At 42.3% G+C, this 23,067-nt stretch overlaps 1 protein-coding gene and 1 long non-coding RNA gene across 21 annotated transcripts in view; both read left to right on the top strand.

Annotated features, from left to right (window-relative positions):
• zranb3 (zinc finger, RAN-binding domain containing 3) overlaps nucleotides 1-13,398 on the top strand; it is a 66,983-nt gene extending 53,585 nt beyond the window's left edge. Inside the window, exons 17-22 of one of the 4 annotated variants that reach the window (XR_004630101.1) lie at nucleotides 4,398-4,538; nucleotides 7,623-7,781; nucleotides 8,639-8,831; nucleotides 10,945-11,076; nucleotides 11,629-12,064; nucleotides 12,195-13,013. Coding sequence is in view for 3 of the 4 variants with exons in the window: in XM_034677427.1 (XP_034533318.1) it covers nucleotides 4,398-4,538; nucleotides 7,623-7,781; nucleotides 8,639-8,831; nucleotides 10,945-11,076; nucleotides 11,629-11,730 (727 nt within the window). In the remaining variant the exon portion in view is untranslated. Of the gene's footprint in view, nucleotides 1-4,397; nucleotides 4,539-7,622; nucleotides 7,782-8,638; nucleotides 8,832-10,944; nucleotides 11,077-11,628; nucleotides 13,014-13,098 lie in introns of those variants that run through there. The other 3 variants (XM_034677427.1, XM_034677426.1, XM_034677424.1) reach the window with 3 other exon arrangements.
• Nucleotides 13,399-18,967: 5,569 nt separating this feature from the next.
• LOC117808421 overlaps nucleotides 18,968-23,067 on the top strand; it is a 6,356-nt gene continuing 2,256 nt past the window's right edge. The window contains exons 1-9 of one of the 17 annotated variants that reach the window (XR_004630307.1): nucleotides 18,968-19,217; nucleotides 19,887-19,983; nucleotides 20,261-20,354; nucleotides 20,747-20,868; nucleotides 21,185-21,278; nucleotides 21,597-21,727; nucleotides 22,041-22,134; nucleotides 22,452-22,579; nucleotides 22,894-22,987. This is a non-coding gene — a long non-coding RNA (uncharacterized LOC117808421). Of the gene's footprint in view, nucleotides 19,218-19,886; nucleotides 19,984-20,260; nucleotides 20,355-20,746; nucleotides 20,869-21,184; nucleotides 21,279-21,576; nucleotides 21,728-22,040; nucleotides 22,135-22,431; nucleotides 22,580-22,893; nucleotides 22,988-23,067 lie in introns of all 17 variants that reach the window. The other 16 variants (XR_004630311.1, XR_004630314.1, XR_004630303.1 and 13 more) reach the window with 16 other exon arrangements.

Genomic DNA, 23,067 nt, shown 5'->3' with positions numbered 1-23,067 from the left:
CAAAGCAAAAACAGCCTGCCTGAAATAAAAAAAAAAACGCAGAAAATTATTCCCTCGTCTACATCATAAATATATCTCATCCATAACAAGAGAGCAAACATGTCTCTCTCTCTGAGCTGCAGAAATAATTTGACCTAGCGCCCCTGTTGTGCCAGTTAGTGTACATTTTTAAGCTGGAAATAGTGAGATGAATAAGTTCCCAACATTATGTCAGAAACTGAGAAGCAACGTGGGAGATTTCACAGAGAAACACGCACATTTGTAAATACTAACTGCCCCAGGCACCATGGAAGGCTGAATAGCATTTGTGTGTGAGTGCATGTGTGTGTGGGAGTATCAAAGGGTGTCAGCTGAGGCATGAGAGAGGATGAGATGTGTGCTGTGTGTGTGTACATGTGTGTTTTTTGACAAACAAGCATTGTTGCTGGCACGCTAATTACAGCTGGCGTGTATAGAGGCAGGGAGAGTTTGCCAATTACAGGGTAGACTCATGTGCGTTTCTCTCAGTGTGTGTGTGTGTGTGTGTGTGTGTGTTAACGTGAGTGAGAGAGAGGGAGTGTTTCTCATCCGGGGAACGTGTTTGGGTGCATGAACCTAATCAAGGTGTGAGTAGGAGGCAATTGGCCCGGCTTGATTTGATACCTGTTTGATTTATTCACTAATCAGAACCAATCAAGCTCCAGCGTCGGCTCAGCGGGGCGATCGCGGCTCACCTTCCCAGCTCTGAGACGCTCAGTTTTCAACTACTCCAAACTTAATGTACTTTGCATTGGGTTTCCAACACTGGATGTTTCCGTCATAAGCCACTCATAGTGAGTTACAGTGATTTTAGAGGAGTTAAGAGGGTTTTAATCTAGTTTGCATCCTGCAGAAGTATGCTTCAGTGCTTAAACGACTGAAAACACTCGCTATGAACAGTCGGTTGCTTCCATAAAACAGCTTCTAATAAGATAAGAATGCAAACAACCTTTCTGGCAGGTACATATGGATACTAATTATCTCTGTCTATATATAGGTTTTATCATTTGTTGCTTGGGAACAAGCTTGGAGCGGCTGTTAGTAAGAATCAGTCGACAAATTATGAGCCGTTGTCTAAGCAAGGGTTAATCACCACCCATACCTAAATTCAAGCCAATCATAATTTATAAGCAATGGTAATTATAATATAAAAAATTGGACACCCAGAATGCATGTGTGCGACGACACAAAAAAAGAAGAATTGAAAAAATTTGTTTCTGAAAATTGACTTAACAGGACAAAGGATGGCACAACCACTGCCTGAAAGTGAAGCCAAATCTTGTCTCCATTGTAAAAGATGGGACATGGGCCAAACTTAAAAATGTTAAATATGCGTTAAACATGCTTTTGCCTTGACATTAAGTTCTTATGATGTCAAAGTGGTTTTTTTTTCATTGAAGTTTCGTTGTAGTGAGCTAGTGAGTGCGTCTTTAAATTGCAGGTTTGGAAAATGATCCGGATCCATAAAGGCTACCAGTGTGCATGTGTATCTGAATATATAGTGTTACTGAAATTGTTAGCACTATATCAGCTCCATTCTTCTTATTGCAGTGCAAGTAAAGTCCAAGAAATCAGCCCACCCCTCATTGACTTGACTGTTTCTGTACCCTCCATGTCTCACAGAGGAAGGTGGAGAATAGCAGCAATCAATCAAAGCAGCTTCAGCTGGGCCAGACCGCAGCCTCAGCTCGTTAGTTGTACCTCACACAGCTGAGCAGGGCCTGGCCCTGGAGCTGAACCGCAGGCTGGTCTGGGCAGAGACGGGCGGCTCTGTGGGTCTGCAGGTACGCTGTCAGCGACCTGCTGCCAACACAGACCTGAACCAGCACTCCTACAGCTGTGCTTCAAATGGCTAGCAGCAGAAAACTGTCCACAGCATACCAGAGAACAGTTAGCGGCTGTGATTTGTTAGAGATGCTGCAACATTTAACACCTGTGTTGCACATGGACATTTTCTGGAGCTACACATATGCAAAGAACATATGACACCGAAGTCCTGTACAAGGGATCTTTTATTTTAATGTCTTATTTAATTTTTTAAAGATATTATGGTTATGTTTTTATGATTGGGGCGGGGCTGACTTGACTGTGGTCGTTAGCCAGGAGGCCGATGCCGCAAACGCCTGCACAACGGCAGCACAGCATTCAACTTAGTGCATAAAATGACTGTCCAAGTATCCAGCCACATAAAAACATGCAAACACAGTCACTCACATCCACACTCTCCCAGAAGCGCAGTTGGACTCCAGTTTAGTGCAAGGTATCTTGTTTCATCCTGCCTCTGCGCTGGGACTGTTTGAAGCAAAGGAAGCTCATGTGTTTGATGGAGACTTACCTTCTTCCTCATCTCCCCTCAGCCTCCACAGAAACTTCTGCTCTTTGATGTGTCTTCCTCCTCCACGTTCTGCCTCCTGTCATCCATCTTTCCTTTATTTTTTTTTCCCTCTACCTCTACCTTCTTTCCATCTCCCACCCGAAGAAAGTATTCTGTCCAGATGGAGGTGGAGGAAATGAATAAAAATGTCCCTGCATAGCCTGCAGGGCTAAGTAAATGCACAGTTTAACGGTGGCAACACCTTCCTGTTTCTTGGAGGCTTAGCTTTAATGAAAACAGCGCGGTCGAGATGGAAATGCATCATTTAACAATTCATGTAGAATTAAATAACCAATTCATATTTAAATGTCTCTAGCACACAGAAAATATAGGTGCTGAATATCCCTATGAACACATATTTTAGCTGCAACATCATTGTGTTACAAAAGGGCATCAACATCCTTTCAGGAAACATGAACCAGCTTAACCACAGGCTCTTTTTTTACCATGTAGTTAAACAGAATTAAATGTATTTCCCTACATGTCTCATAAGTCTAGGAGCCATTCCAGTTATTGATTTTCTTTCAATGCCAGCAGTGCTAGTGTTTCTCCGCCAGCAATAAAGTTTCATCAAACTAAGTCCAAGAATTGACGAATGTGTCAGAGGGAGTGTTTGTAAAAATGCAACATTAATTATCGATCTGCATAAGAATCTGTGAATGGCTTCATCACCTGAGTTGATTGTCTGTGAAACAGGCATGCCACCTCATGGCTGCCTCCTGTCAACTCACACTAGTTTGCTTTTCACCTCCATTAAAACCCTCTGCTTACTTTATTTTCCCTTAGCACACCACCTGATCTCTGATGTTCATGTCCAAGCAACAGATAGTTTGTTTGCATCACTGGTTGGCAAAAATGAAGAGGCGGAAAAGCTCCCAAATTCTGTACTTAGCTAGAAGCTTAGATACCTTTTGCAAAAAAAAAAAAAGGTCACTTGTTGGTCGTCTTTACTTCCTCGACTCCTTGAACTAAATGGAAGGCACCAATAAAGAGGATTTTGCATATCGCAAAGGGTTCCGATGGCTCGAACTAGCTGGAACCGGTTCTCTATTCCAATCCCTACTTGGAACATTAATCAGGGAGTTGTCATTATTTATTTTCGTTGCAATTCCAGGATTGAAAACACCTTTGGGAAGCTGTAACTTCGGTAGTTACTCAATGAGAGTGTGATCAATGCTTCACATTTAAAGGGGTAATAATGAAAGCTATCACACAATGAACATGTGACACGGACAACACCAAGGTCACACAACACAAGCAGCTTTGGTGTTTGGTCGCCAAGTTTGGCCTCTGACCTCCAACAGAGGAGAGAAAAAAAGGATAATTGCTCTTCGGGGACCATTAGAGTGTTGCACCATGGGAAGCCTCCGTAACCTGGGGATGCCTGATGATTGGTCTCTCACCAGACCACCCCCCTCCTCTCCTGTACATCCTCAACTCTGACTCACCGGGGTCATTTTAATCCTCACCAGATTGGCATGCACTGTTTCATGCAATTTCTCCGACTTGCGCACCTTGCATTTGTATTACAAGGGGCCATAAAATCTGATGGCGGGGGTAGATGGATTAGATTACATGATTGACGATCCCTGTGGGGGAAATTAGATTGCTGCAGCGGCAATAGAATCGAGATCCGTCAGAGGAAGAGGACAAACAGAGTAGAATTGTAAAAACAAGCTTCCAAAGTCATGATTTGTGGATTTAAGCACAGTGTGGCGCATTTGGCATTCCACTCACAGGTTTTTTTTTTTCAGCACTGCCAGCTCTGTGGGTGTAGTCCCAGGACTACCGCAGTCTCGGCCAGATGACTAAGATTACAGTCATGCTTGAGCAACATCAAATTTCCCATGTTACCTGGTGCTAATGTCCAGAGAGTGTATCTTTTTTTGCACTTACTCCCCCGTGCTCTACATGTGAAGAGATCTCTTCATGGAGCTCTCTGCTTATATAATGCCTCCCCGAGTCCTCCAGTCCTTTCACAGCCACTTTTATCCCATTTTGGCAGGTACCTCAGTAAGGACGAGGTGGCCGAGGCCTCCTTGAGCAAGGCACAGGAGGAGGGGGGCAGCGTCCGACTGGTCACCAAGGGAAACTTCTTTGCAAAGAGGAGGCCTGCTGCTTCGTTTACTCCAACTGCTTCAAAGAGGTAGGTTCAAGGGACACAAACGTGGGTGGACGTTGAGGTCAAGACTTCAAATAATGTATTCCATGCTTAACAGATATATAGTTTTAAAATGCAAAATTATCTCTGTAAACTGTGTGTTCTGGTTGTAGTGTCCCCACAGTTCAGTTTAAGGTTCACAGATCATGTCCAGACATGTTTGTGGTTCCTCCAGAAGATGCTTCCTGCTACATAAAGATCATTTTTGTGTCATCACACAGCTTCCTCTACGGGATCTGTGTGTATTTTCACTCCTCATCCCTGAGCAGTCTCCATGGAGATCAGTATTTGCCTTGTGGGAGAAGCACAAAGGCCCCGCTGAGCGTGTTAGTACAGTAAATATAGCCCATAATACAATCTTCTGGGTAAGATGCAACGGCCGGCTCACCCCAGGAGGGAATATCACTATGGAAACCTGAGGCAAATGCAGACTCTTTCTCACACGTACAAAGCAACCGGTGTTACAAAATGCCTGTGGTAGTCGATAAAGTGTCTTAAAGGTGCCGTCCAGGGTTTGTGCTTATGTGTGCCAAAACGTTTTTATAACCTGAGGAACTACAGAGTTATCTCTGACAGAACTTTAAAGAATATAACTTTAAAAAAGCTGCTAACATGACCATATATATATATATATATATATATATATGTATATATATTCATATATATACACATGAAATACGCTGATATTTTTATATACATATCAGTTTTTTACAACCAATGCAGATGCTTCTAATTTGAGAGCATGATGAAATAGAAGGAATACTTTCAGTTACAGTTTCAGATTTAATATGCTACCATTTAGGAGGGAAAAACCTATCATGCTAACTGTTTAAAATGCTCTTAATCAGCTGAATTAATTGGCCCAACCAATAAGAAGCGAGTGTTGTCACCTTGCTGGTAAGTCTAATGTATGCATTGGTTACTGGAAGGAGCTGGATGCCAACAACCCAGCCCTCTGAGAGCTAATCCTACTGTGCAGAGTCTGGGTTGAAATGCTGAAGATGACAGAGGAGTATTTTGGCTTCACTTTTGAAGAGGCGGTGGATATGCGCCATCCATCTTTATATACAGTCTAAATGAGTGAAAAAAAATGTGATAAACTGATCAGCTAACAACAAATACAACCTTATACTGTTGACCATCTTTTTGGCTAGCTTCTCTAGCTCAAGTTAGGTCACCACCGGCTAAAAAGAATTTAACTTTGTGCAGGAGTGATGTCAGATTTATGTTGAGTTGCTTTTCTTTTCATACAAAGCACCAAAATAAAATACATAAAACAGAACCATCCCCCACCCCCTGATTAACTGTGAACAAAGACTTCCTGGACTGACAGCTGGAGTCACCAGCGTTGGATCTCATCTCGGTCTCGTGCCTTTGGTTTCCTCCCGTATAAAGCATCAGAGATCAGCTCGGCGGTAAACAGTAGCAGGCTGTGTGCCGTTTGCTGAAGCCATGTTGCATGCTATCCTGGGTTTCAAGTATGATTTTTAGAGACTTACCTCATGCTGCAATGTTTAGCCGCCAACGTGCTTATTTGCATTGTGCATATATGAATTGAAATGACTGTCATGATACTACTAGAGAGCGATCTTTCTAGGTCAATTTTGTCCCAAAGTACCACGATTCCACCATATTCGCTTCGGGCACACCAATAAAAAGTCTATTTCTGTGATTCTTTCATGCACTAGATGTTGCTGGCACCCCTTTTGTCCCTTTGTCCCAAAACTTCCAATTCTGGTATCTTCTCAACTTTGAAGCAGCAAGCTTTTTTTCTTCTCCATTTCAATGATTAAATCTCTCTCTGTAGTGTTCTTTCTCTTTGGCTCTTTGTTCCTCTCTCTGTCGGTCTGAATTGTAAACCACGGGGACAGAAAATTTAGTCCATCTGTCCCCTCCACCGTGGCTTGAGCACCCTGCTGGGACTACATGGCAGCGGACCAAAACTCGCTATCCTCTGCCAAAAGGATGGGCATGCACGTACACATACTTGGACTGATCTGTAGATACATCGCCCCCATGTATACACACACAGAATGTACACATTTCACACACACGCCATATGCCCATGCACACAAAGCAGGCTACAGATTTTCCTGTTGGGTGAATCCGCACTGAATCATCATGCTAAAAGAACTGAGCACCACATTGAATGTGGCTGTTAGCTTTCAGACTGATGTCTTCACTCTGGTCAAGGTAACTCCTCTTTGAAGCTCGGAGCACAAAAGGCCGGAAAAATCTGCCGCCTGAATCGAGGAGATACACAGAATGAATTGGAAACACAGATGAAATCAATTGATTTCTGAAGCCTACATTGAGAGTATTTCTGAATGCTGCATTTTTTACCTCACAGGCCTTGAAATTTACAAATTAATTCTCGTAATATAAGGATTTTATTCTCAACATTGTTCCTGTAAATGTACGACTCTATTTCTTCAAAATGTACGACTTTTCTTCACAAAAATGTACAAATTTCTTTTTAATTTTGACTTATTCATATCTATTTATAACTTTTTACTATATTCATATGTGTGTTAATATATATACAGACACATATATACATATTCCACCCTGTTCCAGGCTGAAGTAAAATGGTTTTAAAAGCTGTGGCAGAGATCAACCGGTGTTTCATTTTAAAGAGCGACCCTGTTACCTGCTGACTTTCAGCCGAATGCATTCCTCACAAACGTCTTTAGATGATCATTAAATACTTGAGGATATTTTGACATTTGAATCCAAACTAAACTAGTTTACATTCCCAGGAACTCCCTCTGTGTTTCAACAGCTGTGTAAACTCCACAAACACTGACACGTTCAGCTGAAGGTCTCCAGTTTACAGGGTCACTTTTTAAACCGTAACACCGGGAGAGACTCATTCGAGGTGGGCTCAGAGAAGACTACTGTTACAAGCTGCTGAATCAAGAGAATCACAGCTTCTTCTTCTTTTTTTGAAAAGTACACACACATACAAAAAAGAACAAACAAATTAAAGAAAGAGAAATGAAGTGAATCTCAGATGTGTGTGTGTGTGATGTTATAGTGTAACAGATACCTAAACGTCTGTCTCTGCAGCCAGGACAAGGACTCGGGCACAGCAGCCGAGGAGCAGCCATCATTAGAGTCCGGCTTCCTGCAGGCTGTTGACAATGAAGGCGTCCCCCTGTGTCTGTCCTGCCAAAAGGCTTGCCTTACCACCGGTGGGGCCTGGGACACCCGATTCTGCACTCACAGGTAAAGTGACACCAAATACCTCTCGTTAAGAGAATCGTTATACATTCAACATATATACCAGGTGATGAGGAGTTCAACAGAAATAATAGGAAGCGTGAAGCAGATGCGTATAAAACTTTGAGCACCAGATGGGTGTCTACAATTGGACAATCCTGTCTGCCTTTGATAAGATGACATTCAAAGAAAAGCATATTAAATGAACTTCCAAATACTTTGTGTCTGGGATTGCTTCAACTTCTCAGTACTGATTGTTTTCCCCGCCAAAGCCCACCCATCTGGCACCTTAAAAATTTCAATTATACTCCCAGATTTGAGAGTTTTTGTGCAAAACAAACTCCCAAAGGCGACAGTATAAATAATGTTCACCTTGTTGCTTGCATGGCTGGGGATTGCAGAAAGAATAGAGTCAAACTCCTGCAGTTATAATGGCTCTTTTTCTACTTCATATTTTTCAAGATCAGGCCACATTCAAGGCAAGGTAACACCAATGAGAATGATATTTCTAAAGGGAGATGGAAAATGCTGCCGTCTCCCTGTCCCTGAATGCATCCTTTTCTTCTCACCCACACGGTCACTCTGAATAAGACCATCAATTAATTCTTTCAAGTGAAAAAAAATGTGTCATATCTGTGAGTTTCTTTAAGTATTTCCACCCACTCAAAGCAGGCATTCAATTCCCTTAAGTGGCTTTCAAGTGCCAAATCCAGGTCATTCAGTCAAGGTAACATACTTCTCCATGTCTGGATGTTTGCGGAAACCCAACACAATGTAATATCCGACCAATAATGTCTGTGCTTCTTTCAGCAGAAACATAACCACAGCAGAAAAATACAGTTCTTGTGTTTCCCCACCCCTAGGTGCCAAGAGGAGTTCCAGATGCGCACAAGTCAGACCTACATGCGTACCAAGGTGTTAGAGGCCGAACAAGGCGTCTGTCAGCACTGCGGCCTCCACGCCCACGACCTCTTCCTGAAGGTCCGGGACGCCCCGCCGGGTCAGCGCAAGGAGGTGCTGGATAACACTTGGCTGGCGCAGCTGACCATCAAACAGGTCAGACGCCAAAACTGAAGAGGGCTAGCTTAGCACAGCTGAGACTAAAGGAAGCTAGTGCTTTGGGGGCTGTGTTGAGCTGAAATGAGAGTGCTGGCACCTTCATTGCGTTTTTAGCGGCTAGCGACTTAAGGTATTAAAACAAGCTACAAAAATACATCATCATAACATCAGTCTCCTGATGTGAGCTAAATCACTGACAAGGAAAGCTCCTTTTTGTCTGTGTGTTTGTGTAAGTGGAAATATAAAGACACCCTGTACGCTTCCCTCCCACACACACACACACACACACACACACACAGGTTGATCTGCTCTCCAGGGGGCCAGCTCCCAGTAAATGGATTGCTGGGCCCATTGATTTTTTTTCCCAGTGCCAGGCCTCGACCAGTAAGCCTGTTTGATTTGGTTGGCTGTTATCCTGCAAAGCCAGCCCCTCCTTATACTCACACACACACACACACATACACACACACACATCACCCCCCTTTACCAGCGCCGCCGGCAGCAGCATCAGCGCCGATCGATGCACCGAGCTTTAGAGGAACAAACTCAGCCACATGATAAGACGCCGCAGCGGTGGAGGAGCCTTGAGATTATAGGCTCATTCTTTGGTTCATACTGGGGGTTCTGGTATATGTGTGTGTTTGTGTGAGTGTGTGTACATGTGTGTAAGGGTCTTCATATTTACCTTGGGGTCTCTTTGTGTGTATTACAGAATTTTGGCATGTGTGTGTTGGTATTTTCTGTGCCTGAGAGGAGAATTCTGCTGTGTATTTGTGTGGGTCTGGCGGAGCAAGGTGCACGGTTTTGGCACCAAAGCAGGTTAAATTGACTGGAGAGTGTGAGTCTGTGTGTGAGAGAGACGTGAACTCTGCCCCTGTGAGCAGTCCTGTTCTTTAAATCTGCTGGGATCAACTCCAGCTCGCTGCCTTAAAGTCGACAGAGCGGCAAAATGGAGTTTGAGCCCTGAACTCTTCTCGTCTTATTCTCTCTTTCTAATTTATTTAATTATCTTTCTCCGTTTAGGGAGCTTGATTCTTCTTCTTTTGTTTTTTTCCCTTCTCTTCAGAACAAAGTAAAACATTTTGGTTAGCTTAGAAACAACAAACAGAACACTGGTTTTGTTTCCAGGCCATTTGGGCTCCAGTGTTTCCTTTCTGTTCTTCTGGAGCCCAGCAATCCAGAATCCCTGCTTCGTGCCAGGTCTTTGGAAAGGCTAACTAGCAACTAATTATCTGTGTAGAGTTATTTCTGCTGGAACTGAAAGCTTAGAAGCCAACTTCACCAAGTTAGTCCCAACTACTAGAAAAGACAACTCCAGTACCGTCATTTAGAAACACATATCCTACTGGATCATGTGATTCCCTGTGGTTCCTTTAACCTCATTTCACGCCCAAGTCAGGCCGACTTGCAGGTACTCACTGATTAAATCCCCCTACAGCTGCTTTTTTATGTAGGCCAACAACATTTTGGCGGCTTAAACGGCTGCTCCTGAGGCATCCAGTGGTGAGGGATAATTAAGTCACTGTCATTAATTAGGTGAAATTATTGTTTTCATCAATCGTGCTAATCCTCACATTTCAGACTTTTATCAGAGGCTTTTTCTGCTCATTATTTCCTGCCTGCTGTCATTTTTACTCATAAGATGTATTTGTTTGTGTCACTGGAAAAGCAATTTGGTTCTTCTACCCCTCTAGCATCATACCTAAAGTTTCTAAAAGTAGTATGGGAGGTAGAGCCTTCAGTTATCAGGCCCCTCTCCTTTGGAATCATCTACCAGTCAGGGTCCAGGAGGCAGACACCCTCTCTACTTTTAAGAGTGGGCTTCAAACTTTCTCTCTATATTTCTCCTCCAGCCCTCTTTCCAACCGCAACTGGGTCAAGGCAGATAGCTATCTAACATGAGTCTGGTTCTGCTCGAGGTTTCTGCCTGTTCAAGGAAGTTTTTCCTTGCCCCTGTATACCGCTGATTGATTGACTTAAGTTTATGTCAAATAAGCTCTGAAAGATAGAACTGTAGCATAGATGGATGGTTTAGCGGGCCATTGCTGTTTCTTTTCTTTTTTTTTAGAGCAGTGTGAGAATCTCACTTTTTCATTCTGTGTGTTTCCAGTTGAACGAGATGATCCGCGCTCCGGTCGAAGGCGATTTCTGGCAAGTGGACCACATCCGCCCGGTCTACAGCGGAGGAGGCCAGTGCTCTCTGGACAACCTGCAGACGCTCTGCACCGTCTGCCACAAGAGTGTACGTTCACAACCAGAGCCAAAGGGCTTAAAGGGCCGGAGCAATTTGGACGGACCTCTCCTTTATCCCCACATAAAAAGAGCACCTCATCACTCATGTTGAGGATCACATGGTGTGGCAGTAATGTGATACATGGTCAAACACATTGATCAAAAGTCACACCATCTCTCACAGCCATATATTGCCTGTAATAACATCACATTGTGTGAGCTGTGTGACATATTGATGTATAGCGTTTGTAGCAGTAGGGTGTAAAAGTGTCTTCAGTCAATATTTCATAATCAAAGACCTGATTTGAGAGCAGACCCTTCAAAATAAAATCTTATTGTAACGTGTTTTTGTCAGAGTGGGACGGGAACCCTTCACACGCTGACACTGACGTGAGGAACTGTGCTTTTCTGATAAGGGGATCCTCACGCTGTTTATGCCACCGCTCCGACACTTTAATCTTAGAGATGCTCGATTTATTGATCTCACTTCTCCCTCTCTCTCTTTTCCACACGCAGGCTGCAGATTTAACTCTTACATCATGCTTCTATTTTCTCTCCTCAGAGGACGGCGCAGCAAGCCAAAGAGCGGAGCCAGAGGAGGAAGAGTGCTGCAGCCTCCAAGGTTGCGTCAGACATCAGCAGGTTCTTCTTCGTGAGGAAATGAGAGCGGAGGTTTGTGAAGAAGAATTCCTGAATCGGAACAGTGTTGGCGTGGATGAAGACAAATCATGATTACTCACTCATAAAACTCACATTCACGCCGCTTAATGAGAGAAAAGAGGATGCTGGATTTCACCTTCCGATGACATCAGTGGCATCCTGTTGCAGATCCGCTTTAAAAACAGCAGCGGATGCCTCAAATGCAAATTCAGCCTCGTCCCCGAAACGTCACAAGTGCGGTAGATTTGATTTATGACGTCCCTGTTTTGCTGGAGGCTGAGGTTGTTTAGAGAGTTGCGCCTATTTTAAGATTCTGCAAACTTCGTGAAAAGAAGCAGGTGAGATGATTTAGGGCCTTTGTGATTAAAACGCCACAATGAAGTGTCCTCAATGAGGTCTTCAACAAGTGCTGGAGTGTATGTTTGAGCTCTCTCTCGTGAAATAAAACCTATTTTCATCCTGCTTCAGGTTCCTTCCTCTCCCTCAGCTCGGACTGTAAACACCCTAAGACGCCGCTTCTTCTGACAAGCTAGCAAATCGTTTCACCGCCTGAAGTCAGGAACATTATCGTCCACATCCACCACGCTCATACCTCCTCTTCAGCTGTGCTTGATGATCTGAACAGGGCTAAAGTCAGTCAGGAGGGCTATGTTTAGAGAGCCGGAGAGCAGAGTTACTATGGAAACAAGGCTTCAGGTTCAGCAATGTCGGGGAATATTGAATCTGTTCTTGTGAGAGTTATACAATGAGCCAGACAGACATCAGAAACTCCAATCAATACCAGCAGAAGGCTGTGAAAACGAGGCCGTCACATTCCTCCGCTGCAGTTTCTCCTTCTTTTCTTTATTTTTTTTTATCTCGCGGAGATGTCGTCATGTCACGATTTGTCTGTCAGCAGATTTCGCCCGTCGCCGCAAAAAGTTTTAACATTTTTCCTGGCAGCTACTTCCAACTCCTCTCGGCCTATCACAGCGCACAGTTGAAACTTTCTCCGAGCCCATGTGGGTGCGAGCGTGGGTGTGTGTGTATTTCCCCTACGGCTGCTCCAGGTCTCCACTTAATAAGACCGTTGTTCCTCTCCTGTCCAAACCGACAAGCTTTGTGAGTAATGAACATCTCCCAGGCAGCCTTCCAACAACAGCAGGTTTCAGTGTCAGTCCCTGTCAGCAGCCAATGACTCTGATCTGCTGTTTTATTACACCCAAAAGGTGTGTGTGTGTGTGTGTGTGTGTGTGTGTGTGTGGGCGAAACTACAATTGTTACTGTGTTGCTGCTACTCAAATAAAGGATGTGTATTCAGCAAAGTGGAGTGGTGTGTGTTTGTCACATGGAGCCATAATGAAGAAGTCTCATCATGTACTTCCCTTCCCAGAGTGCCTGCTGGGTAAAGAGCAGCGCAGCGGACGTGTAGCACTGTTTGCACTGGACAACCCAAAGGACGAACTGTACCTCCTCAGGTGACGACAGTAATAAAGACGGACTCAAACACCGATGTGAGGCCACTGAGGTTTGCATGTTTGCTCCTTTTCCTTCCCCTCTTTCTTTAAAGTCACTTTTTCCATCAAGTTCAATCAACATCTGCCGCGGTGCCACCGCCGCAGAGACGTTTCAACACGTTACATAGCAACAAGCACACTGAACGTCACATGGACTAAATTAGCTGGTGGAATATGTGGCGGAAATAATGACACATAGCTAGAAAATCCCAGTATAGAGACAAATAGAAGAGGAGAGGTGGAGAGAAAGGAAGAGCTATAAGTTCTTTTATTTTCTTATTGTCTACAAACCCTGTGAGAAATAACCACAAAATATAAACATTAATTTGTCATAGCAGTGTATTTGTGTGTGTGCGTGCATTCAAAGCCCATTATATCTCCCTCCTTGTATATCACACTTAGCACATAACAGATAGCAATTAGAGCATCTTTAACACACATAATGTGAATTAAGAGATGTGTCATGAATATTAAGTCAAAAGAGACCGTGTAACTTAAAGAGTGCATGGAATGTGATGCTAACGCCAATCTGCTAGCATGATGGAAGGTAGAGAGGACAGTGCTGAGAGCAAAACATCACCTCTGTATCAGAGTTACTACAGTGTTTCTCAATGTGGGTCAGAGAACCTCCAGGGGCCCCTCTCAGAGCTCATGGGGGTCCAAAGCAAATTGAGAAAGAGATTAATATCACTGTAACTCAATTCCATAGGAATTTCTCTAATTACAGGCATTTTGTATGAGAATGATGATCATTACTGTTGGTGTCATTTTCCATACCTCCCTGTAGATCTGGTGATAAAATGTGTCTTCTTCAGGGGGGAGGTTTGAGAAGCCCTGTTCAAACCAGGCAAATCATGACAGTAAACGATACAAATCATTCATAATTCAATGATGATTTGCATTCAGACAGCTAGGCGTTATATTTGGCGCCATTCCACCGGTTATTCCATTTCAACCTCGCCTGCCCCCATAATCTACTTTGGCCTTTTCAGCTGAAGGAAGCGCTTCTACAAACCCAATCTTGTGTGACAGGTGTGATGGAAAAGGGCCAATAAAAGCCTGCACAGTGCGCCGCGTGCTGCCGCCGGCTCTCCAAACCGTGGCTGAATCCTGCTGTGGTTTGATTCCTCGCTGCCACACTCTCCGCTGTGATCCCTCTGTGTCTGTGACCCTCCCTGCCCTTCAGCAAGGAAAAGGAAATAGACACGAGGGAGGCCGTACCCCCGCTGCTCTCCTTCAGGAGTGAAAAACAGGGAACGGCACAGTCTCTGTCATGCCAAAGCCCCTCTGATATTCCGTCACTGGGTGGAATGTGAACCACGGAACCTCATTATAGAAAAGGAATGGACCTCCAGTTAGACCTCTGTGGTTTTGTGTAACAACATCCAGAAATCTTGTACTCTAAAAGGCTGCACCCATTGTCTAATTGAACTCCGGAGTCGGCGTTTAGGCAGCATTTCTTGGCTGTAAACCGTCACAGCTGATGGGAGGCTTTTGTCTTTATTGTCATATTATCTCTCAGGATGGTGATGAGATGATTAATCATTTCCTGCTGCAGCCTCGTGCTCGCACAAGGCTGGCATCGCTCGACAGAGCGGGACGCCCTGGGTGGAAGAAAACGGCATTACTGCCCAGGTAATTGGTGGAGGACCATCACTCATAAGCGATCAAATTAATCTCATTAAAACACCATCTCTGGTTGCAGTGAGGTGTTTCTTAGGGGCCGCCACTACTGATGCAGTGTTCCAAAATGAGCTTATCCATCCTGATGAGTGTCATACACGCAAATGATACTCCAAGAGGAGCTGAACCAGTCACAGGAAATCAATGCAACAATTCCATACAAACGGAGGCTGGCTATTTCCTAATGTCATTCCGCGTGGTAGGGGATGTGCAGTGGTAAAAGGATGCTTTCTCATTGCTCAGCTGGAGGTGGCTTTTGTCAAGTCCAAATTCTATTTATTCAAGATGGCTCCCTGGTTGTCTCCCAAGATGCATGGCATGCTGCGGATTAAGACCAAAAACGCAATCAATTCACCCAGCAGGAGATCAAGGGAAATAACAGATAAGGTTCTTAGCATAATTCATACAGTCCCCAATCTGGCTAGGATTTATGTACATCTTCACTGTAGCTCACTCTCATTTGTATGGTGGAGCTTGTGTGGGGCTAAATTGGCGCTTCATGTGGCCCATTACAATCAGGCTTTGTTTAGAAAGGCCCTGTGAGGACTGGATCTGACCACATCGCTTTACCTAATGCAATTAAGGCCTGATGTAATCTCATCTATGTTTTATTAGCATTACAATTTTCTTTACAGCAGGCTGTCAGCATGGTTATTCGTGTGCGGACAGAAGGCAGCAGGATTTGAAGAAAAAAGTGTTCCAAGGTAGTGATGAAATATTTGCAGTATTAACATACAGTTCCTGTATTGAAATGTTGTACATCCACAGTGGAGTCCTGGCAACACTTGACATCAGACGAAGAAAGCCACAGCAGGTTACAGCATTAACCGTTCTCTCCTTTCATGTACTCCGTGTTCGGATGATTGAGGTTAAAAATGGAAGAACAAACCGCCCTCCGACAAGTCCCCCTTTTCATGAGCCTTAAAAGACATCCTTTCATCTCCCATTTCATTCTCCGGCCATTGATCAGCCATCTCTCACAGATTGCTTCCAGACATCTATTCAGCCGCACAGCATGACGGCATTTCATAGGTCTTAATGGCAAGGTCTTGCTTTTGTGCTTACATTAAAAAAAAAAAACCTCAACCACAATCACCTAAATTGGTGTTGCTGGATTCTCTGCGAAACGAGTTGGCATTCATGAAAAGTGGATCAACAAGGAAAGATAGGAGAGTTCTAGATGCAAAACTGGGCGTATTCTCAAATTCAGGGGGCGATACAGATCCCTTCTTGCCTCATCTGGGGTATTTCTTTTTCCTTTCGGCGCACAAGCCAGAAAAAGGTCATGTCAGTCGTGTGACAAGAGTGACAGGTCTAGGGCATCATTACTGAGACTTGGAAGGTCTGTGTAAGCACCTTTGGTCACCTCAGGAGAATAGATCCCCACTGCGCTGCTGCCGGCCTAATGAGCACACACAGCCCAGAGTCTAATGAGAAAGAGGGCGATTGCGACCGTCTTCCATCAGCCCTCTGCACTGTCGGAACAACATCCCCTAATGCCTTGAACACGAACAGCAGAGGATGGCTTGTCACACATCAATGTGCGAGGGGAACTGCCAAAATGTCCTGAAAGCTGAAAAACGCCGCAACTCGGATCCTTTAGGTTGACTTGATGTTCCTTCCACACTTCCACACAGCGAATAAGATCATGCATGAACTGCGTGGAACACATCCAGCACTTTTCAGTCATTGCTGGAAATTTCAGCACCCAGTGCGATCGCTTGTTTCCAACTGGCAAAACATGTTTGGATTCCATCTACTAAAGCAGTCTTTTGAAGTTCCCAGTCAAACATTTTGTGAATTCCTGGCATGTCAAACTCTTCAAACTTCCTCTTTTTGGTTCTGATCTTTTAGCATTTTTAAATAAAGGTAAGTGTAATGCATTTTAAATGCCAGAAGCAAACCTCAGCCCAGCGTACTTGCACTCAAGCTGACCTTCTTGCAAGTCATTATGCATCTACAAAGGAGCTACAAGTTTGCAGCTCTAATAATATATTCCACCTGATCTCAACTGCAAAATTAGCCACTAAATCCTCATTTAAAGGTTACATTTTTATCATCCCTCCTATGAAGAACCTTCAGTGGATATTCGTGGACAGATTGGCTTTGGACTTCGCAACAATTGATTCTCCTTTGTTGGCAATCCAGGGATCTGGGATTTCTGCCACGAGATGATTATCACCATGTAGTCGATATTATAAAACTTGCAACAACAAAACATACCCACAAACAACAGACTTGTTTCCAAAAGTTTGGAATAAGTTTACAAAGGCCAGTAACAAGTTTTAACTCCAGTCTGAAGTGTTAGGAGTAATTTCTTTGGGTGTAAGTTGGTGCAGCGTTGGCGGAGGATTTTTCAAGTCTGCTATTGTTACCTAATTAGTCCAATCAAACCAGGAAAGAAGGAAACACCTTTTCAGTTATTCACATTCTGCTGTGTTATATTTGCAGTCAAATTAACACTTTCAGAGAAGGCTTTATAAAGGTACGTTTCTGGGAGCCCTTCTGTTCATCATAAGGTGTAATCACATATGCACTCCACTCCTAAAAACACAGGGTAGGCCGCATGTCTGTACACAAATAGCCAAAAATCTCAGCCTGTCCTCACCTGGGCTTTTCCCTGCGCTCTCAGAAAATTACTCGACATACTATAGCATGCCTTAAAAAAGATGACATGCTATAACATGCCTTTTTAATATTTGTAATGTATATCGGTCATCAGTATCAGCCATGACAAATGGATATTATCCCTCAGGGCTCAGCAACAGGCCCGCTACTGTCTAAAGAGAAATAAAGCAAAGAGTCAGAGCATTTTAAAATTTGCATTATCTTTATAATTAAGAACAAAGTATAAACAGAAACATCTGGACATCTTACATGACAGTGAGGGAAGAGCTTTTCAAGTGTACCTTGAGGTTTCACAGCTGGTCTTCAGGTCTCCTGTAATAAGTGTGTGGTCTTCAGGTTTGTGAGTCATGCAACTTACATCCTGCAGCTCTTTCACAGTTGTGTCCTGCCGGCCTCGGACAGTTTGGATGGCTGCCTTTGAGAGGAAAAGATGCTTTCAGTGCAAATTAAATTAAATCCATAAAACATCATACTATAATATGTAAAAAAAAAACACTTCATACTATAGCATGTCGAATGAAACATCATACTACACACGATACATGGTGTGTGTCTTTCTCTAGAGGTCATGACTGATTGTCTGTTGATAGAAAGAACATAAAGAGAAAAGCTACTCAATGTCTGCTTTTCAGTCACATCTCCCTTGGCCCCTTGGATATTAGTATTATGTGTGTTATGTGTAACCAAAGATCTGCTCGCCAGGTGAATTGCTCCCTCAGAATTGCCTGTAGGTAAGTGTGTGCATGACTGTTAGGCCCTGTCAAAGATTCATACTGTACACACACACATGCATGTATCAGAACTACAAACATAGTATACGTTTTCACAAATTTAAGTTCTTGAATGGAGGTGTGTATGTTAAATTAAACTGTACAAATAAAATAGCAATAGCAATTTTATTTATAAAGCACATTTCATTACACATAAGTTCAATGTGCTTTATATGGGGAATTAAAAACAAAAACATTTTTCCAAATAGAATAAATAAAAACAGAAAAACAATAGATACACCCAACATACATCAGACACAGCAATCAAACAAACAGCAGTTGTTGCTGCACATGCATCCAGTCACATCAGTCATCATATCATTCATACGCTTGTGAAAATAAATATGTCTTCAGTCTTTTTTTTTTAAAAGTGGAGACAGTTGTTATGGAGGTCAGCAGGCAGTTTGTTCCAAAAAGATGAACCACAGTAACTAAAGGCCCCTTCACCAGACCTAGATTTCACCCTGGGTACATTTAAAAGACCTCCACCTGCCGACCTAAGGATCCTGGTCTGGTTATACACTGTGAGCGAGTCAGAGATGTACTGGGGAGCTGAACCGTTGACTGCTTTATGGACTAATAATAGGATTTTGAAATGGATTCTGTATTGAATGGGGAGCCAGTGAAGTGTTTTGAAAAATTAAATTTAAAAGAAGAATAGTAGAACATGTTTAGTTAACAACTGCATTAGTTTGTAGTATGAAGGAGGACGTTTCGAAAACAGCCGACAGAGTCTTCCCGGAAGGAAGGACGTGATCAGTCTAATAAGGCGCACCTGGAGCAGGTACTCGGAGCAGGTACTCGGAGCGCACTGGAGAGCAGCATGCCGAAAACACTGCACCTTAAACGGACTGGATTTAGGAGAAAACTTGTGGTGCAGAGGACTATCTGAAAGAAACTGAAGAAGGCAGCCGGTAAGGAGCAGGGTTTTGCATTGTTTTGCTGTTTTTTGTTGTTGTTTTGCGGTTTTATGAAGTGTTTCTGTTCTGCTGGGGATTGAGACTGCCGCATGCTTGGGCCTGTGGTCTGTGCGCAGCTGCTGCTAATTGGTGGTGTTTGTTAGGACTGGTAAAACATTGTTTTAAAATAAATAATTAAACACGATTCAAATGTTTAAAGTCAACATGATAAACAATACATGCATTCACAATTTAACCATTTACTGATTTCATAAAAAACTAAACATTTAAATAAGTTTGTTATTTGATAGATTTCTGATGGTTCAATTGGTTTATTAATTTATTTTGGTAAAAGCAATGATAGGCAGTGGTTTAATCTAAACTGAGTTGAATTATGCTTTGTGTTGTGTTGTTTTAGCTCAGTGTAACAGTCTGTTATATTTTGGAAACAGTATAATAAAATACCATCTCAAAACCAAAACATAAGTGTGATCAACACCTCACATCACCTTCAATTTAACACATTCATTCACTTTCTACTGTATTGATGTCCTTAAATAGATGTACTACCAGCCTAAAATTAAATGATGAGTTGTTGTCACTTTGAGTCTTTATTGTATTGAGTAGTGGTTAAAGGGTTCAGCTGTGGACTACATGATTTATGTGTGTATTTCTATCACACAGGCAACTGCTGCCCTCCCACAACCGACGCAGACCCTCCTGCTTGACCTGCAACCAGGTGATGATGTCATGAAGTATTTCAGGAGGAAGTCCGGTAAAGGTGGTATATGAAGCTAATGATTGATATTGTTTGTCTTACACATTGGTGTCTCCAAAATAGTCTGTGTTTTACGCTGTTATGCTGTTTATTGGTGGTCTTTGCTGCTCAACTCAAGTGCACATAGATTTTTTTTTTTTTAATTTTTAATTTTTAATTAAAAAAATAAAAAAATTCAACAAAACACATGAATCCATTCTGTAGATCTGTAGAATGTTTTTATTATGTGTCAGTCTGAAATAATCACAAGTTCTAATGGCTTTATCTCTTACATGTTAAGGTGTGAAGACGTGAGGACTTGAAGATCAGCCGGACCTACGTGGACTCGCTCCATTGCACTTCATGAGTCGTCTTCTCTGCACTGAAGCTCTGAGGTAAGACTCTTGATTCTTGCAGAAGAGAGTGAGAGCAGGTATCCTTATGGCGGGTTGCCAGCGCCACTGGCTAGGAGTGGCATCCCATGCCTGTGCATCCCATGCCTGTGCATCCCATGCCTGTGCATCCCATGCCTGTGCATCCCATGCCTGTGCATCCCATGCCTGTGCATCCCATGCCTGTGCATCTCCTTTCAACCTTGATACTGACAACTCAGGGTTATTCATTCATTGTTCTTAAAATATATTTTTTAATTGAATTATTACATTTTTAAAATATTTTTTTATTTAGATTAATGTTTTTGTAATTTAAACTTTTTTTAAATTTTATTTTAAATTTTTATTTAAAATAAAAATGTGTGGTTTTTTGAGTCATACCATCCTCTTCCTAGCTGTTTGGACTTCTTTGGCCCTGAACACCTGTCCTTACCTGTGAAGCCTCCTGACTGTCAGAGATCTTGCTGCTGTCTGCTGGACCTACGTGGGCTCACCCTGTTGCACCTGGCTAGGAGTGGTATGCCATGCCTGTGCTTCTCATGTCTGTGCTTCTCCTTTCCAACCTTGATACTGACAACTCAGGGTTATTCAATCATTGTATTTAAAATATATTTCTTAGTTTAATTATTACATTTTTTAAAAATTTTACATTTAGATAAATGTTTCTTTGATTTAAACTTTTTAAAAAAAAAAATATTTTTAACTTTTAAATTAAATTTTCTTTTTTTTTTTAACGAAACACATGAATCCATTCTGTAGATCTTAATTGTTTTTATTTTGTGTCAGCCTGAAATAATCACAAGTTCTAATGGCTTTATCTCTCACATGTTAAGGTGTGAAGACGTGAGGACTTGAAGATCAGCCGGACCTACGTGGGCTCGCTCCATTGCACTTCATGAGTCGTCTTCTCTGCACTGAAGCTCTGAGGTAAGACTCTTGATTCTTGTAGAAGAGAGTGAGAGCAGGTATCCTTATGGCGGGTTGCCAGCGCCACTGGCTAGCAGTGGCATTCCATGCCTGTGCATCCCATGCCTGTGCATCTCCTTTCAACCTTGATACTGGCAACTCAGGGTTATTCATTCATTGTTCTTAAAATATATTTTTTAATTGAATTATTACATTTTTAAAATATTTTTTTATTTAGATGAATGTTTTTTGTAATTTAAACTTTTTTTTAATTTTATTTTTAATTTTTATTTAAAAAAAAATGTGTGGCTTTTTTGAGTCATACCATCCTCTTCCTAGCTGTTGGTACTTCTCTGGCCCTGAACACCTGTCCTTACCTGTGAAGCCTCCTGACTGTCAGAGATCTTGCTGCTGTCTGCTGCTGCTGCTGGACCTACGTGGGCTCACCCTGTTGCACCTGGCTAGGAGTGGTATGCCATGCCTGTGCTTCTCATGTCTGTGCTTCTCCTTTCCAACCTTGATACTGACAACTCAGGGTTATTCATTCATTGTATTTAAAATATATTTTTTAATTTAATTACATTTTAAAATATTTTTTAATTTAGATAAATGTTTTTTTAATTTAAACTTTTTTAAATTATTTTTTATTTTTAACTTTCAAATTAAAAAAATAAAAAATTTCAACGAAACACATGAATCCATTCTGTAGATCTTAATTGTTTTTATTTTGTGTCAGCCTGAAATAATCACAAGTTCTAATGGCTTTATCTCTCACATGTTAAGGTGTGAAGACGTGAGGACTTGAAGATCAGCCGGACCTACGTGGGCTCGCTCCATTGCACCTCATGAGTCGTCTTCTCTGCACTGAAGCTCTGAGGTAAGACTCTTGATTCTTGCAGAAGAGTGAGAGCAGGTATCCTTATGGCAGGTTGCCAGCGCCACTGGCTAGCAGTGGCATCCCATGCTTGTGCATCTCATGCCTGTGCATCTCCTTTCAATCTTGATACTGACAACTCAGGGTTATTCATTCATTGTTCTTAAAATATATTTTTTAATTGAATTATTACATTTTTAAAATATTTTTTTATTTAGATTAATGTTTTTTGTAATTTAAACTTTTTTTAAATTTTATTTTAAATTTTTATTTAAAAAAAAAATGTGTGGCTTTTTTGAGTCATACCATCCTCTTCCTAGCTGTTGGTACTTCTTTGGCCCTGAACACCTGTCCTTACCTGTGAAGCCTCCTGACTGTCTGAGATCTTGCTGCTGTCTGCTGCTGCTGGACCTACGTGGGCTCACCCTGTTGCACCTGGCAAGGAGTGGTATGCCATGCCTGTGCTTCTCATGTCTGTGCTTCTCCTTTCCAACCTTGATACTGACAACTCAGGGTTATTCATTGATTGTTCATAAAATATATTTTTTAAATTTAATTACATTTTAAAATATTTTTTAATTTAGATAAATGTTTTTTTAATTTAAACTTTTTTAAATTATTTTTTATTTTTAACTTTCAAATTAAAAAAATAAAAAATTTCAACGAAACACATGAATCCATTCTGTAGATCTTAATTGTTTTTATTTTGTGTCAGCCTGAAATAATCACAAGTTCTAATGGCTTTATCTCTCACATGTTAAGGTGTGAAGACGTGAGGACTTGAAGATCAGCCGGACCTACGTGGGCTCGCTCCATTGCACCTCATGAGTCGTCTTCTCTGCACTGAAGCTCTGAGGTAAGACTCTTGATTCTTGCAGAAGAGTGAGAGCAGGTATCCTTATGGCGGGTTGCCAGCACCACTGGCTAGCAGTGGCA

This window comes from Notolabrus celidotus, chromosome 24 (assembly GCF_009762535.1).
Source record: "Notolabrus celidotus isolate fNotCel1 chromosome 24, fNotCel1.pri, whole genome shotgun sequence".
NCBI classification, from domain to species: domain Eukaryota; kingdom Metazoa; phylum Chordata; class Actinopteri; order Labriformes; family Labridae; genus Notolabrus; species Notolabrus celidotus.
Note: the sequence above shows the minus strand (reverse complement) of the source record. Positions and strands in the feature narration are given on the sequence as shown.